At 36.9% G+C, this 18,326-nt stretch overlaps 1 protein-coding gene across 5 annotated transcripts in view; it reads left to right on the forward strand.

The window, feature by feature from the left end:
* The first annotated feature begins 236 nt into the window (after window positions 1–236).
* The window catches only part of LOC105395940 (membrane-anchored lipid-binding protein LAM4), a 53,369-nt gene continuing 35,279 nt past the window's right edge, over window positions 237–18,326 (forward strand). For 3 of the 5 annotated variants that reach the window (XM_048628799.1, XM_048628798.1, XM_048628800.1), the window contains exons 1-4: window positions 237–378; window positions 2,454–2,575; window positions 3,053–3,146; window positions 9,706–9,807. In XM_048628799.1, coding sequence (XP_048484756.1) covers window positions 260–378; window positions 2,454–2,575; window positions 3,053–3,146; window positions 9,706–9,807 — 437 coding nt within the window. In that variant the 5' untranslated portion in view covers window positions 237–259. Of the gene's footprint in view, window positions 379–2,453; window positions 2,576–3,052; window positions 3,147–9,705; window positions 9,808–11,133; window positions 11,526–15,159; window positions 16,046–18,326 lie in introns of those variants that run through there. The other 2 variants (XM_048628803.1, XM_048628802.1) reach the window with 2 other exon arrangements.

The raw sequence follows: 18,326 nt of genomic DNA on the forward strand, positions 1-18,326 counted from the left end.
ACTTGCGTGCGCGCAATCTTCGCTTCTACAATTTAATTTTAGAATCAGTGACAAACTGTACCGAGAGCGAGCAATGTTATGCTTTCAACTATGAAGTTTGCCAAATTTTCAGTTCGGTTTTTGAAAGCGTACCTTTCGTTTTCTCTCGCTGAATTTCATTGAAAATCTTTTTTCGTAATTATTGCCATCATTAAGTGAACTCCTTTTATTATTTAGTAAACTTCTCCTTTAAAAGGGGTTATTTTTCTTATATTGAAATATGAAAAGAGCTAAAATGGCTAAACCAAGTGCGGTGTTTCAAGTTTACCCAGTGAGTTCCAGTGAAAGTTCTTCTTCATCTTCTAGCTCTGCAAGCAACTCGGATACCCGTTTGAGAAGGCAAGTAAATTGTTATATATATTTAATTATAATTATCCTGTACGCAGAGTAGTGCTGAAACTGTGTCAAGGTCCAAACAAAAGCCGTTGATGTGACCATATAGCCTGATACCTCGTGTAGAAAAAATATTTTCACATATTTTGTTTTTGGTCCATGAACTAGGTACCTACCGCTTATGAGGGTCACTCTATTATATCTGAATAATATGATATTAAACAAATATCGCTGTTTTCGGTTTAAATCTGAGATCGATGCAGCCTGTAGCTACGTCATGATTTACTTTTTTCGTGGTAAGGTAGTAAAGGACGGCGAAAATCGAGGTCAGAGTGATGTGATGCTCCTTCTAAAAAAATATAGTGGTAGACGTGTGTTGTTAGCAATGAATACTAAAGACCTGAGTCCAGCTTTGGTATAGCCATGAGTTTTGGGAAGAAATCCTTGCAAATAACATGTTATTATAACAATTGCAAAAAACTGAATTATTAACGGTTAAACGTTTGCTGGTCCGATACTTGGTATTGTTCGCATATTCACGTGTTATATCACACACGTGAGTTTAAATTGATTGACCTATCTAATATAAATTGTATAAACAAAACAATATCAATGCCATGGTACGAGACAGGCCCAATATACCTAAGTAAGAGTAATACAGAGTAGAGTCGGGTAGGGTGGAAGATATTGTCTCGGCACTGCCCGTCTTAGGTACTGAAGGGCGATCACGAAAAACAGAGCTAACGTATAGAATCGAATGCGAGTGCGACAACTGTCAATTCTATAGGTAAAAAGTGTTCGAAAGTGCTGTCAAGTTGACAATAGTCGCACTCGAATTCGATTCTATATTTTTCGTGATCGCCCTGCTGGTAGATGAGGTACCGTAGTATTCTACTCTATTCTCTGTGGGGGTGTAAGTACCTGCACCTGGCTCTCTCGAGTGGAACCTACCGTAGTACCTTATAGGAGGTAGGTAACTAGGTATTACATGTCTGTATCATCGAACTATCGAACCTTCCATTACTTAACTACTATTTTATAACTTCAGTGTCAGGGTATATAATAAATAAATCTTTTAGCGGGACGAAGATCCTTGAAATTGAACTAGACTTAGTTCAGCAGCTTTGTATTCTATTTTCCCATAATAACCGCTTCAATTAACGAATTGGGGTTAAGGTGACGCTGCTATAGAATTGGGTCAAATAAACATCGCCCTACAATGGAATAACTAGGGCTTCCTACCGGCCTTCCATTTATTTAGATTATGACTTGATAGATATAATTTTGTTGTTGTGTATCTAACAGAGTATAGTAGCCGAAACATGTATCTACCTATCTACTTAGGCGTAACTGATGAATAAGTATTTTAGTATTATACGTATTTGATGGATGATGCAGTCGACAACTCTCCATTTAACTCAGCTAGAAAGGTGGTAGGTACTTACTACTCCAGTAAATCAACGGTTTCCTTGGTAAGTATCCTCCTATAGACTACGAGTATTTATTTATTTATTTATTTATAAAATATGGAACGCCAGCAGTTTACACAACACAAAATACAAAGATAAATTAATAGGTAACAATTTCGTTGCGAAAACCATTTATAGGCGTACACATCCTTTTTAAAGAAATTATCTTAAAAACAACAGAATATTAAAGATGGATATAAACAATATAACAAACATTAAAATAATTTGTAACAAAACAAATTGAAGGAAAAAATATAACTATTATAGCAATTATTTCTGGCATATTTTTTTCTTAAAGATATTAAAGGAGTCGTGAAAGATGTCAATGTTTAATTTATTATTATACATGTTATAAAGATCACATAACCTATTGATTGGAGAGTGGGATCCAACATTCGTGCGAGCTTGGGGTCCACTGAGAAGTTTCTTTATGGGATACCTATCTGAGTAGGTAGGTATATAGCCTAGGTTTTGAATGTTTTATACTTACATAGATTCAGTCATCTCGAAACAATTTGTAGCAGAAATTAGGATCATAAAATATCTTTTTTTATATGTATAAGTAAAGTACCTACAGTATATTTATCATCGAAATTTTGATTTTGAACACAGATTCAACCGTCTCCTGCGCACCGCGGTGGCCCGCCATTGGTCGCAGTTCCGCCGCGTCCGACCAATCAAGACGCGCGGCCGCTCCATATCTGACACGGGACTCTGCTCCATCGTTGATGATGGTCAGTAACTTACAAGTCTTACAACTAGACAGCGGTAACGGCTGGTGGCTCGATGAGGAAGTCCGAGGGTATAGTTTTCTGGTCTTGAAGAAGGGTAAGCCACTCATTTCAGGCACATAAAGCTATGTAAGGCATGGACTGATGAATGATGTTGGTTGTAGTTAGTTGTATGTAAGTACCTCAACCTATCAGATATAGGTACCTATGTAAACCCTACAATATAATAAAAGTGCTTTGAATGAGAATTGACTGCAGGGTGGTATTGGTGGTGATGGTGAGCCTCCTAGGATGATATGACTGACGTATCACCTACTATACTTACTTTAAATAAGTACCTATCTATGTATCTATACTATTACCTAATAGTTACGTTTCGTCAGTAACGCGACTTTCTCTTACTAGCTAATCCTTGGCAATGACCGTTAGCTACACAGTTATGGATGTAATAATTTTCATCATATTTTTAATGTTTTGTAGATTCCATCTCCCAGTTCTGTTCGTTGGAGCCACCGCCTCGCCACGGGTCCTTCCAGGTCATCAACTTGCCAACAGAGCTCCGGATATCGCCCTCGTAAGTCAAAATAGAAGATTATGATAACTTTCACACTCACGGATAGTACTAATCACAGTAAAAAAACACTAAGGCCCTATTTCACAATGTCTTGTTCGTCATGTTAGTGGCTGCTTGTGAGATAAAATACATGCTGTCATTCTCTGATTTATTATTTTTTTGACAGTGACAGCATGTATTTTATCTCAAAAGTAGCCACTATAACCAGACATTGTGAAACAGGGCCTAGTTATGTGTGCCAATTTTGCCATAGTGGGTTAGAGCATAACCAGGGATTATTGCTTGACTTTTGACACATCTGTCAAGAATTTAATAACTATGGTGATGACGTATTGATCAACCTTTCCCTGGTTACGATCTAACCGACTATGGAGAAATTGGAGCTAAGTACAAGAAGGTAAGTATACCTAGGTTGTACTGGACAGATTTATCGCGCCATCAGTAAAAATTTATGTGACGTCCGATCCGATTGGCAAAATCTTGGAAAAACAGGGGAACGAACCTGGTACCGTCGACATAGCAGTAAGAGCAACATACATACCTACATACATAACCACTTCTAAATCCTGCCTTCCCATTAACACATTCGCAATCAATGTTTCCCCTATGGTGTACTTAGGCACGTACTATCTGTTGTGAAGATAGGTACATGTAGGTTACATAATTATTGATCCCTCAAAGACCTTGACCGCGTGATGTTATCTCATTGTCATCTCGATTGGAGCTTCCTATTTGCTCGCTTTATTGCCACTAAACCACTGTTAGTTGTTTTACTGCCTGTTTTCCGTTATTTGCCTGTCCTTTTTGTTTGACGTCAACATCTATAAAACAAGGAAATTACGAGCGTATCTACAGCCCACCCGTGGTAAGCAATTAATTGATATCATCATGATTATATCTTTGATTATTAAAATCCAATAATCGTCTACTGCTGGATAAAGGCATCTCCCCCTCTTCTTCCTCTACCAATCACTTAGACAAACCAATCACTATAAATACCAGCTATGGTGCAGTGGGCTAGATAGATACCATGAGGTACCTATCTATGATATGAACATAACATACACCTGACTATATTCCCATTATGTCACTAAACCAACTCTCAACAGTATCTTGGTCGTTATACTATACCCTTAATTTATTGACTTTTAAACTGAAACCTATACTCTAGCTAGTTTTAAACATATTAGTTATTGGTGTCAGTAAAATGCACTGTTGCTATAGCAATACCCATAAAATAAATTAGTAGAGCTCCATTTAGGACCCTTTCATTGGCTATTCATGTTTACGACTAACTAAAACGAAGGGGGAACTCTGAAGATAGCGTTTTTGTGCACGGAAACTGGAGGTTGCATTTTGTAAATTTAACAGCGCGTTAGGGTGCTACCACTCGTTGGCTTAGGATATCGGGAACCCTGGAGATACCCAAGTTCAGGAGATACCTAAGCCAGTGAATACAGCATATATTCGCTGATGCTTAGGGTGCCAGGTAATAGGTAATGTTGATACGTGACTCGGGCTCCTTTCGTGCACCCCAAATTATTTGCATAAACAAGCACTTAGGTATGTCTACGTGATAGGGACACTTTTAAGGTTTACTTATCTAGACGTGCATTGCTGCACCCATATCTCCATGGAGCGTTTCGCCATCATTAAGACATAAGTCGAAATAAATACGCGCCTTGGCCGGGAATCGAACCCGTTACCACCATTTAGCGATCACTTCATCATCCCGTCGTGTCTAATAAATAATGAATGTGGGTGGAACATCGATGGGCAGTATGCCTGGCAACTCCTAACCTTAACCTTTCCCCATATCGATCGCTCCACAAGGATGCGTTGGTCTCCAGCTAAGATAAAAGTCAAATTGCCGCCACTCTCCCGTCTCCCATATGGTAGCAATCAATATTCTGCGCAATCCACCACTGCGCATGTTTCCCTACTAAACCTCCCCTACCAATCTATTCACAACCTTAGATTTAGTGGACCAAAGGTGAAGATCGAAAACAGACAACCGCGAAGCCCAGATGACAGCTAACTGGATTGTTAGGAATAGTGTGTATGAGAATCTTACACTGAAGTGAATTTTAAATCCAGATTCTAACATAACAATCGGTGACCTAATGATCTGTCCAGTCTGATATGTAATGAAGTGTTGAGTGATCGAATCAAATACGGGTGGTGTTAAATATTGTATGTGAAATCAGATATTAAGTTTCGGTAATATTTGTGTAAACGCTAGCTTATTGTGATGTTATTTTGACCTCAAACTCGATTGATGTTTCGTTATCATCGGCTGAACTTGCGCAAATTGTGGAATTACATAAATGTGTTGAAAAATAATTGTTACAGCGTATATTTTAATATAAGTGCGTATCTTAGTGATAAGTTCTAGGAAGGATAGGGATAGCTTCCATTTAAGAATACGCTTATTCCAATAGGGATCCTACCTAAATTGTGTGAATGTCAAGTATTTGTGTACTAGGTCGGTGTACCGCTGTTACATTTCTACACTAGCTAATAGAGGGAGGCTCCTTAATTTTTGTACTTACAGTATATAAAATATGCCATCGCTAAGCCATTTAGGAGATGATCTTAATAATTTTACGTTCTACATTAATGCCCACTCAAGTACCTAAGTAATTTATTCGCATCCTTAGGTATGTTTACTCAGCGTATAAAAGGTCAAACCTTGTTATTGTAAATGGAAAAGTATTCCAATTAATTCAAGAATGTTTGAAACACACTGCTTGAAGAATTTTATTAAAATTGTTCCAATATATTTTATGTTGTCAACCTTGACGGTCTTATAAACGTTTCCTCATAGAAATACCCAAGAAAACGCAAGAATTCATACTTACATAACATACCTGCTTCGGTTATAAAATACAAAACGTCGTTATAGGCAGGTATTTCTCGTTAATTATTAGTATTTAAAGATATACTTACCTACTTGTAGGTACGTTAATGCATTTAAAAAAAAATGGCTTACCCCGCAATGGAATACGTTGTTTGCTATTTCGGCAGTATAGTCATAAAGACTAGTCAGAGGCCTACGAGTACGGTTATCATCGGGCAGCTTGAAAACATCTGACAGTCGGTTGTCCACTTACACGACAACTCTTTCAGCACCCGCTTGCTTGTGTTGGGGTCCACCAACCCGCACTAGGCCAGCGTGGTAGACTAGGCCTAAATACTCCTACATTGGAAGGATACCTAGCAGTGGGGACGTGATAGGTTTTGAGAATAATTATTTGTAAGCCATTTTCAGTGCATGAAATAAATCCTTCATGTTACGTGTAGATAATCTAATTAAACTGTATGGGCTCTGTGACTCACTGTTTAAAGTGCCCTAGATTACCCATGTTTGTGTAACATGCTGTTATTATTACAACCACAAATTACAACACTATCATTATATTTTACATACCTACTTACCTACGTAGGTATTCATCAATTAGGTAAAGCGTCCAGGCTTTCTCATTAGTAACGCGCAGCTTCAATACATATTTTTTTTCTGAATATTAATTATATTAATGCTCTACATTCTTGAAATAATCTGACTGGATAGTCCTTCTACTGTCAATACTATAATAATATTGATATTACTGGTTCTTATTCAGTACGTACTATTATAACATACATCCTGCCTAAGGGAAGTTCACTAATAAAGATAAACCAGCCTGTACTTATATAAAAAAAATGTAGAGATATTTATTTAGAGTAGATTCCTAATTTTCTACGCTTTCTTGTTTGCTATTGCTAGATATGGATATTACAGGTGCTTAGATTAAACAATCGTTTATCAAAACATCAATCGAGTTGAGCTGTCTTACAAACCACCTAGACACCGACAAAGCTAACTTTGCATAAGTGCAAGCACCAAAAATAGTTTATTAGGGCAACAAATAATTTATTCTTATAATTATTAATAAGTTATTTATTCTTTGTGTAATTCCTGGACACTAATTTGAAACGTCTTACTCTTCTTTATCAATTTAGGGCACAGTTGCAAAGTTAGCTTTTCCGGACTCTACTGACTGATTAACTTGACTTACACAGAAAATAAATATATGTACAAAGGAAGTTTTCCCTTACTCTATCTAAGGCGTTACCAAACCATCATACTAATATCGACTAACACCGCTAAAGATAAGTATAATAATGCGAAGTCCGAAAAATGTGGAAAGTTACAAAAAAGTGTGAATTGTGAATTCAAAGTGTACATCAAATATCGCGTCATTAGTCGCCTGAAGAGAATTTTCCGGTAAGTCTGCCTTCTACGTCCCGGTGACATCATAATATATACCTAGTATAAAATATGAAATTTAGTAGTAGATACCTAGTAGCTTTTTTAACAGTAAGTATTGATAATTAGAATTAGGTTTGACAGTGTTGAAAATTAAGATTATGAAACATAAAAGTAAAAAATATTATTCACGTAGGCGTATTACCTAAGGGTAAATAGAGTCAATAATGAATGTTTTCATTAAAATTCAAACATTTACCATCTTTTCTTATCAGATAAAGTGCCTAACTTTGAAGCACTTTTCATTCACAAATATCGTGCTAAATATTATTGAATGATACCTTACGATAACAGTGACTCATGGTTACATTATTGCATTACGTAGATATAACTAGGTACACGTAATAAATCGCATTTTATTTATCTACTTAATGCTTACATAATGTACACTCACGAGCAATGAAAAAATTCCAGTGACAAAAGCACCAAATTACTCCTAAATCCTAAACGGAAAAGACTAGTCGGCATTTTGTATTAGTGGAACTTTTTCATTTCTCGCGAGTATAAGGTGAATTACCTACGTGTACCTAGATTCTAGAGACCTACCTCTCTGGCGCCTTGTATACTGTGTGTCAGAGACATGCATGAGGCACGTTACAAAACGCACGAATTTAGAATAAGTACCTAGTAAATTTCCAAAGTGTGTAACGTTTAGCGAACGCCCCCTCAGTACGCTTGTTATCTTAGTACCTGCCCTTTACACTGTTTGTGTATGGTAAAATAGCAGTGGGGGCAGTGAGGCTGATTCTAAAGCAACCAAAATAAAATTTTAGGAGGTGACAAGTAACAGACGTCCATGTCGTCCATACTCCATACCCTTTGAATGTCAGAATGGCTTTTCATAAGACACCAGTTTCGACAGTTTTTATCGTAAAAGCTATCAAAGGCGTGTGGATGCAACCTTAAATAGATTGTCTCACAGGCAATTTCCTGTTAATGCCTTCATTACCTTGGTAGGTATAAAACAAAACGTCGCTTTAGAATCGGCCTCAATTTAAGACCTAATTTCAGGATAATTGTTTCTAGGTGAAGTGATGAGCATGCGGTGCTTGCCTAGACTTACTCCGCAACCCTAACCGCCTGTATCGAATGCTTAAAATGCGAAGGTATTCATTTCATGCCGGCTTTTTTACCATTTAAGTACTTACAGTCATCCTCAGAGATATCTGACCACCCCAACGTGAGATGTACTACCAGTCTAAGCTGGCAATCAGACAAACAAATATTGGTACTAACTTGTTTCTAATAACTGCCCAGAGGTAAACTTCATTCAAATACCTAATGGGGGTATTTCTCAGATATCTCGGTGGTATATTAACTTATTTCCTATATATGTTTGTTTGGGCATGTGTAATTAATTATGAATTGTTTTAATATTTATTGAGTTCACTCACATGAGCATGTGCATGGTCTGCTGGCTTTATCGAATCGGCATCTGCTTATAGCGGCAACACGCTTTCTGCCAGTTTCTCATCTGAGAATGAGAAGGCCAACTTATGTAGAATGCATGCAGCGCTAGATTAATAGAACTTATACATTTCTGGAATTTCTTATCTTGTATCACTCGATGAATTAATAGAACTTATAAATTTCTGGAATTTCTTATCTTGTATCACTCGATGGAAGCGGCTGTGCCTTATATTGACTTGACATACTGTTCTCCGCTCACCGTCATTTTGCACAAATTCGGTGCATTCACCCGAGCTGAAACACTTCTCTTTTAGTCTCCTCTTTGCACATCTCCACATAAGTGAAGTATTATGGGCTTAAACGTCCAGAAGACCTAGCACGGGGTGCGGACACAAAGACGCAACAATAGTTTTGCGTCGCGCTAACTCGCATCGCGCGGCTTCGACCGCGAGTGCGACGGAAAACTTTTCTCACATCTGTACCCGTATTACGAAAAACCGCAGCATATTCTATTCGATAGTCTATTCGAAAGTGCTGTCAACCTGTCAACAACAAAATGGCGGTGTATAGATTTGCGAAAGTTTGACAGCTATCATTCCATAGGTCATTGTCAGAATAATATTATGTACTCTGTGGTCATTCTTTTCGAAACTCATTCGAAAGGTAAAAAGTGTTCGAAAGTGCTGTCAAGTTGACAGTAGTCGCACTCGCATTCGATTCTATTCGTTAGCTCGAATTTTCATGATACGGGTACTGAACGTCTTTTGTCTTGCGCTTCGTGGTAGGCCCTGAGGTTTCCACGGTATCATGTGGTTATCTACATACCCTGCTCACCCTCAGGTCGTCAGCCGGGTCGGGCGCGGCCGAGGAGAGCGACGGCAGCGACGGCGAGCGCCCGCGCCGCGTCCACCTGCGCGCGCCCACTCCGGCTTACGGTGGACTGTGAGTTACTACCCACCTTGTTATCTTTTCCACCACAGAACGGCTAGTACGGAGCGCATTTAAGACGTGACAAGAGTTTTGCATCGCGCTCACTCACATCGCGCAGCCTCAAGAGCGAGCGCGACGGAGAACTCTTGTCACGTCTTAATAGCGCCCTGTGCTACAGGGCCAGGTTGTCAGCCGGGTCTGTTATCTACGTCAATAAACTAATGCGCGTTCCACCAATCACAGCGCCATATTTATGGCGAATCGCGAAATAGTGATAATCTACGTCACGTCGGTAACGAACCCGTGTAGCGGCCGCAGTTCGTTCTAAGGATATGTAAACTAGGTGTAGCCCGCGAGCTTCGCTTCGAATTAAAAAGTTTTCCCGTGGAAATTTCGGTATAAAAAGAAATTTCAATCAAAATCAATATTGCTCGACCCGTTTGTCTTCTATAAACAAAAACATCCATTTATTAGTCTACCGAAGCTAGTCTTACTTCCAGCATGTCACTTCAGGGAGTTCTAGATTATGTGATATTTAACACAATGCTCATACCTTTATAATATTTTTGTGGCGGCACTTGTAAATTGTTGCACAGAAGCAATGAAATGAACACATTTATTTTAAAGTCAAGTTTACTTATTTAATTCAGTACCTATTATTATAAATGCTAATTTAAATGAAGTCTAGCTTATATCCGTTCAGATATCTAGTTAGGTGTAGTTAGCTGGCCTTGGTACGTTTGTAGCAGGTCAAGAGAGCTAGAGGTTTACTCCCCGCCATTTTATAAATTACTCTTGCTAATTATCACCGTAAAGAGGTTGGTACTTAACTATTCTGGCAATCATTTAACCTTAGATAAAATTTATTTATTGTATTGACTCCATAAAGGTAGATAGATTAGCCAATAGCCACATATTGCAGTTAACTACGCATCTGTGTTAAATTTAAAATTAGGGAACGTGTGGTAAATACCTACATACGAAAGATTACCCTAGCGTAGGGTAGATAGGCTAGGTAGCGTCTAAATGAATAATTTTAAGCCTTATTGAATTTTCTAGAGTCAATCGAGTTAACTCAGCAGTCGTTTGGATCGGTGCAGCTTGTTATGTCTTCATACTCATGCGCAAAATACCCTATCTTATCAATGTAATCATGCAGTCTAGGGGTGCTAGCTATTACAAATATTGTGTACGTGCCACAGGTAACTATATCTACCTATTTTCTAGATGGAAACTAAGTTGGGTATATTTGACATTGCTGATAGTGAGAGCAAATACTTTGTGAGCCATTTCCGAGATAAGGTTCATAAAATTTAAACTGTTTCGTAATGTTAGTAACAATAGTTCCTAGTGCAGCCGCATACTGGCTGGAAAACTGGTGAGAAAACAAAAAAAAGACATTAAAAAACCATGGACTGTTTAAACAGTGCAGCCTAAGTTTTATTCTTAATTCCTAATTAAATTTTGAATTTGGAACAGTGTGGTTTTGAACAAATCACCATGACTGTTCGAACTTTAAGTGAGTCTATGGACGAAGACCAAGAAGGTCAGTCAATGGAGGACCTTATGCCCATGGAAGAGGAAAAAGGAGGTTGGGATTCTAAGTGGAAAGAGGCGAGAGTGCGATGGTCTATGCGGAGGGAGAGTCTTCCTATAGCCACCATCAGGAAAGCTTTTCTCAAGGGGAAAAAAACTGCAGCTCCACCCGAAAACCTTTTAGACAGGAGACGGTAAGCTTTTTTTATATCCTAACTAACTAGCTGATACAAAAGTACCTGTAATTTTAGGCCGCTAGAAACGAATAAGTACTGTGTGATGTGTGAATGAACCCTTAGGAGAACAGCAAATTATTTCCGACTGTTTTATATATATTAAAATATAAAATATGACCTACCTACCTATAGAATGTCTTGTAAATATTTTGGCAATGATTGTGAAGGAGTGTCTGGTGACGTTCTTTGGCATCAAAAATAAGTCTGTGACGTGGCGTCGTGTCGCGAAATTGATACAAATCATTAAACTTATAAATAAGTAAAGGCACTTATTGATAAGTCTCAAGTGTTTATAGAAGTTGTTTGAGTACTACCTACATACCGTCCTACTACTTCATCATCAGACCTTAATCGTCCATTACTGTACAATGTACATGTATAGCCTTATCCAAGGAGCTCTTCAATACACTCTGTCCCAGTGGCGGATTTACCTATAGGCCAAAAAGGCCAGTGCCTCGGGCGGCAGATTTAGAGGGGCGGCAAATTTAGCATTTTTTATTTTACAGATTTTTTAAATATAAATTTACGTGTACACAATCTACATATAAATAAACGCACTGTCATATAATCAGTATGTACCTAACTACCTATATTCTTTGAATTTAGTGGCAACTGTGGCTGCTGAATCAGGCTCGGGCTAGTACGGGGCGCATTTAAGTCGTGACAAAAGCTCTACGTCGCCGCGCTCGCTCTTGAGGCTGCGCGATGTGAGTGAGCGCGATGCATAACTTATGTCACGTCTTAAACTAGCCAAGATTTTTCATGCTGCTTCAGGATTTTTTTTTGTAAACTCGACACAACGCTGGCTTAAATAAATGAGTGAAATCGGGAAAGGCAAAACCCGGAATAGAGTGAATTTGAGACGATGGTCAGCCAGAAAAGAAACATGTAATAGTTAAAGAGATTCTTGGCATGCATATTCTTTGAAATCAATCAAATATGATATTACTAAAAAGCCTGTAACGCGACAAGAAGCGGCGGGAATACTTTCGAATTTGGAGAAACTGGAAACGGCTGTAATGGTAGTTATATGTGGATAATGTCGAATTTTGTCATATGTATTAAGTACATCAGTGATATTTTTGGACCAAACAGTCACTTGAGTCTACCAAGAATTCGCAGTTTCAAGCTTAATATTTCACAAACCAGTCACTGAATAAAAAAATGGTTTGAGAAGGCCTTTGATATTTTTGAAAGACCTGAACAATACCTTACACCAACGAAAAAAAACATCCCCATTTTACATGTATGGAAGGTAACATTTTTTTTTTCATTAATTTATTTTACCAGTTTGTCGATGCCGTACATTTGTACATGGTGGATCAAAAAAGTCATCCTATCTTGATTGGCTCTAATTTTTTTCTAAATGAAAAACTTCGATTCTGTTTTTTTATTAACTATGTTTATTTGAACATTTAAAATTTTATTAGTAAAGTCTAGAAGATGATATTGGCCAAATGGGCGCCGTCACAATTGATTGCCCTATGGGCTCCTTTTATGGCATTTCTCATCAATTCAGCGAGACCTTCGGGCGAGAGATTCTCGCACTCGTGTCGAATGTTGTCCTTAAGAGCTTCCAGAGACACGGGATTATTCACATTAACACGGGTCTTGAAAAAACACCCACAAAAACTGTCTGAAACGGTTAAATCGGGCGATATTGCGGGGAAAAATGACATATAAAACGAAAAAAAGGCGACCCGAAAACTGAATATACAAAATTATTTGCCGTTCTTGGAAAGTGTGGCTTCCATGGCTTGTCAACTTGTATTCTGCATTTGTCTAGTCCACCAATATCAAAACAAATTTGAAATTGGCGGCCATTTGTACAAATGAGAGCAATTTCCAATAGGGTGATTACTTTTGGCCCACCGTGTACAGTGCGACAAACTTATCTGTTCCGGTGAGACCAAACTAAATTGATCCATATCTCATAATTTACTAATGCATTGTATACTATAAAAGATTAGATGGGTTTATTAACACCGCAAGAGCGAATTAATAATACGAGCAAACTTAAAATCATATAGAATTAAGAAATATTAGTCATTTATGTGAGCTGTCACCGGAATAGATAAGTTTGTGGCACTGTATATCTTTGCGAAATGTCAGCTTTGATATTTTTACCCGTTTCTGAGAAAAAGACAGCCGGACAACAAAGTGATCCTATAAGGGTTCCTTTTTTCCTTTTGAGGTACGGAACCTTAAATAAGATTTGATGAAACATTTGAAGTTGGTGACAGATAGACATGGAAATTATTAACATTATTTAGTCCATGTTTCACAATGTCTGGTTAGTGGCTACCTGACAGATAAAAAACATGCTGTCACTCTCTGTCATTATTTTTTTAACAGTGACCGCATGTATTTTATCCTACAGGTAGCCACTAACCAGACATTGTGAAACAGGGCCTAAGTTCACAATCATACTAACGGGATTAAACTAATAACGGGATTAAACTAACAAATTGAATTTCAGAAGTCAGTAGGGGCGGCAAAAATTGAATGGCCTACGGGCGGCAAATTTGTAAATCCGCCACTGCTCTGTCCTCAGCCTTCCGATAAAGTCCTGACATCAAAGAGTGCAATTTTGCTAAGACTTTATGATCATCAGTTATTTACTTACTTTAACATACATTTTAAAAATAAAATATTGATTGATTATGGATTTATAACGGATTTGTCCTTTAATAAATTAACATACCGATTTAATACGATCTTAAACAATTAGTTAATTAGGATCCACTTCAGTTTTCACCACTTTATATTTTGTCAGTGGTCAGTCAAAAAGTTTAAATTCGGGTAGGTATACTTATCACATCACGTCACACTGTCGATTTGTAACTCTTACTTACAAACCGATTTTAAGTAAAGTTATGTATAAATACGGGGGTAGGTAATTTATCGAGTATGAGTTGGTTTGGTTCCCGGTAACCTTGGCGATCCCACCTTTTTGTTTTCCCTTCCTGCAGTATTGATCGTAGAGATTTATTAGGTAGAACGTAGTAGATTTATTAGGTAAAATTAACATATTAGCCCCCGATCGTCAAATGAGACAAAAGACTATTTTGCATGTACCAGTAGTTCACACAAACTACCGACAGAACTCATTTCTTTTAAGAGCCTCACGATCATTTAACTCCCTGACCAGAGAATACCCAGGTCTTGACTTATTTGTTAGTAACCCTAAAATGGCAAACTTTTGTCTGACCGACAAATTCAGCTCAAAATTTGTTAAGTAGGTAGATATTTATATAGATATTTTGTGTAATAGGCACATTCACTTCATTTATTTGTAATCTCACTTATAGTTACGTAAAGTTATTATTTAAGGCTATTTTAATGTTTTTTACTTTTATTTATTACTATTCACTGAAATAAGTAGAACTTATTAGGCATAATGGCAATATTTTGTTTCTTACATGTGGAAACTTGTAATTGGCTGTCTGTCTCATACTTTGCTATTTTTACTGATATCTCTAGCTGTAAGTTTTCCTTTAAATAAATAAATAAATAAATTTTCCTAAAGTAAAATTGTTATGTAGTAGCCGCGTGGTTTGTCGTTTGCCTTGCCGGTTTTCGACCCGCTCGGTACTAAACTAACGGCTAGTCCGCAAACAGCTGCTGCCCGTGGCGGCTGGATTTCCGAACCGAGCGTGTTGCGTTTCCGAACGTAAATAAAAACAAAAACTAAACGTCATTTTTTGTTTTTGAATTTGAAGTTTATAAACTTGAGATTGGCGCGATGAAAAAGAAATAAGAATTGATTAAGAACAATTTTGAAAAAGTTTAGTGCAAGTGTATCTCGTAAATTAAAGGGACTGAAATACCTTCCTACGTACCTGTCCGTTTAACGGTGACGTTAAATTGTTTACTGGCTATCGCCAAATTGCGTACGAAATCTGTGCCGTGTTGAACGATGTATTGGTTGTTTGATAGCAATTTTAACTTTAGTCCTTTGGAGCGATAAGGCACAGTTTGCCTAAAACCGATGTGTTTCATATTGTACAACACCGAACAGTGTCTGTGACCTTACTACAAGAGCTCTTTCGGATTAATTGATGAGTGGGCATGACCTTCTAAATGAAGGAGTCATATCCAGATGACATTATGTTGTGTTTCGTGCAAGGATTCGGGAATAATGGGGATAACCGCGGGTTCAAGACGTTAGAGTGCGCGGAGAGTGAAGTGACTGAGACAAATAACAATGTAAATGTGAAAGCTAAAAAGAAATCTCAGAATAAGAGAGTGTCCTTGGAGGTAGAAACTATCCCTGATGACGCTGAGTTGGTGGAGCTGAGACCGAGGAGGGCCACCACCGCGCTGGTCACTGGAAAGTCCTTGAGGTTATCTTCTGGTGATAAATTCTTGAAGAAGCTGCCAGAAGTGAAACGAAGCTTCAGTGATCGGTTTTCGGTTATCAATCATGAAGTCAATGGAAAAAGGCCTAAGAGTCTTTTGACCATAAGAAAAACATGGTAAGTTCTTGATTAATCATGGTTGTTTATTTTGCATTACTGTTACTGAAGCTGAACAAAACACTGAGCAATATTACACATAAGGTTGTTTTAAAATTTCATTATAAATTATGTATTGTCCAAAAAGTCCAATACCCTTTGATGATTAATTGACACTTTTAAAATAGAATATAACCTTATCATATCAATTCTTTTGAACAATACATTAATTTGATAACTAGTGTCTTGGTCCTCCTTGAAAAGATAATTAGTAAACGTAAACATTCTATGTTATTTTTATCTAACATCAGAAGGGAGCATTTATTTATTGTCTTCTTTAATGTATTGATTCCATACACATGAAAGAATTGTTCTTTCTACTTCATTTAAAACTTGACTCAAAATCATGAGATGGTGGACTGGTGTCGGGAGAAAAAGGTTTTGCGGCTGTGTAGTATTCTGTTGAAGAGGCATTATTTTCCGGAGAGAAAGATTGTTGGATGATGACTCTGATATAGATCACTCTGTAAATTGAAATAAACTGTACCAAGCAAAAATTTCACCTTCTATTTATATTAGGGTTTCGTTTTTTTCCGACCTTTTTCTGTTCCCGGGAAACGGGAAATTATTTTAAATGCTATTTTCGGGTATTAAAAGTCAATTAAAACACTTAATTAAATCATATTAATTAATCACCAAATTAAATATACTTTCATTACACCTATAGGTAGAAAAAACAACTGGCAGATATAAATAAACAAGCAAAATTATAATGTTTTTTTCTCCATGAAAAATTATTTGTTTTTCTTAATTGTAAATTGAACTATAAAAAAGTATTATAATTAAAAGTTTGAAAATAATATTATTAAATTTATATGTATTTAGAAAATAATGTATGGAATAAATAACTTAGGATCAAAATATGAATGAATGTATTATGTATGTTATTTATTACCAAAAGGCAAAAATAATTTAAGTTAAATAGCTCAAATTATTATACAATAGGAAAGCTTTTCTACAGTTTCCAATTCCATGGCATAGAGTTTGAATAAAATATATAAGTAATTCATCATTATAATGGTACATTTCTGTAGTTTTTGAGTTTAAATAAATATATATGTGGTACAAATCTTTCCTATTTTTTTAAATATTAGTGTGGATATATAAAAAAATTGTTGCATACTTTCTTCAAATAATATATTTATAGAATATCTATTTAATAGCAGAAAGAAACTGTGCCTAATGCAAACTTTATGTATCTTCTCATGTCATGGCCAGCATCTCATTATGCAATTCTATTATAGATTCATTCAAATTAAGTTGCCCTTATTCTTTATAAAAACTAGCAGAAAAGCAAGTAGCCATTTCTATCATGATGACCAAACACACTGGTAGATAACACTATCTTAAATGTTTGCTCAAAACTTGAAACAGTGCGTAAACCTTCTATTATTGCACTATCAGTTTTATCTTGTGATAAAATAAGTGCTTTGTTTACGTATTACTAAATCTACAACACAGTGTACACAGATTTTGCACAAAACAAATGTTTTTGAATTAAACTTTGCAGAGTTTGATTTCTTTTCTGATGATGCTCTCACTTCTTAGAAGATTGTAACACCTTCACTTCATTAGCAAGTACAGTCATGCAATTTGTCTTGTACAAAAAAACGCTAAGTATAATATTGCGAATCACTCTTAACTAAGTTACCCTAAAATTGCATCATGTTAATTAAATCAAATCAAATATTTTATTGCCATCAAGTGTACATTAATGATCATTTATTACAGATCCTGCATTGATTAGAGTGTTCCTCTAAACTGAAAACGAAAGTTCCCAAAAAACCTAGCAAACAGACAAAGTTCCATGTAAATATATCCTCTGAATGTTGCACCATCAACGATATTAAGCGTTAAATGTGGGGGATACTTTGATAAACAATACTAGGGGGACATTATTGTAATGAACGTGTGATCTACGCGCGAGCGTGAGGCAAGTTTCGCAAGCGCACAGCAATGACGGATCGCACCATACAGCATCGACCTACTTAACAACATAAACTGCTTCGAAAATAACCGGTCAGCTGTTAAGGCCGAAACGCCGACAGCTATTCTACAGGCCTGCGTGTTTGGATAACTGCACTGGACAGCCAATCAAACGTCGGCATTGCAGCTTAGTGGGACACTACTTGCATTTGTTTTGTTTAGGTGCAAATTTATTGATGCAAACATCTTGAAATGGACTGAACAAAAGGCCAACATTACCTGCTTTTAAGTTGGGCTAGATTTATAGTTAGTTCAC

Source organism: Plutella xylostella, chromosome 21, assembly GCF_932276165.1.
Source record: "Plutella xylostella chromosome 21, ilPluXylo3.1, whole genome shotgun sequence".
NCBI classification, from domain to species: Eukaryota; Metazoa; Arthropoda; class Insecta; order Lepidoptera; family Plutellidae; genus Plutella; species Plutella xylostella.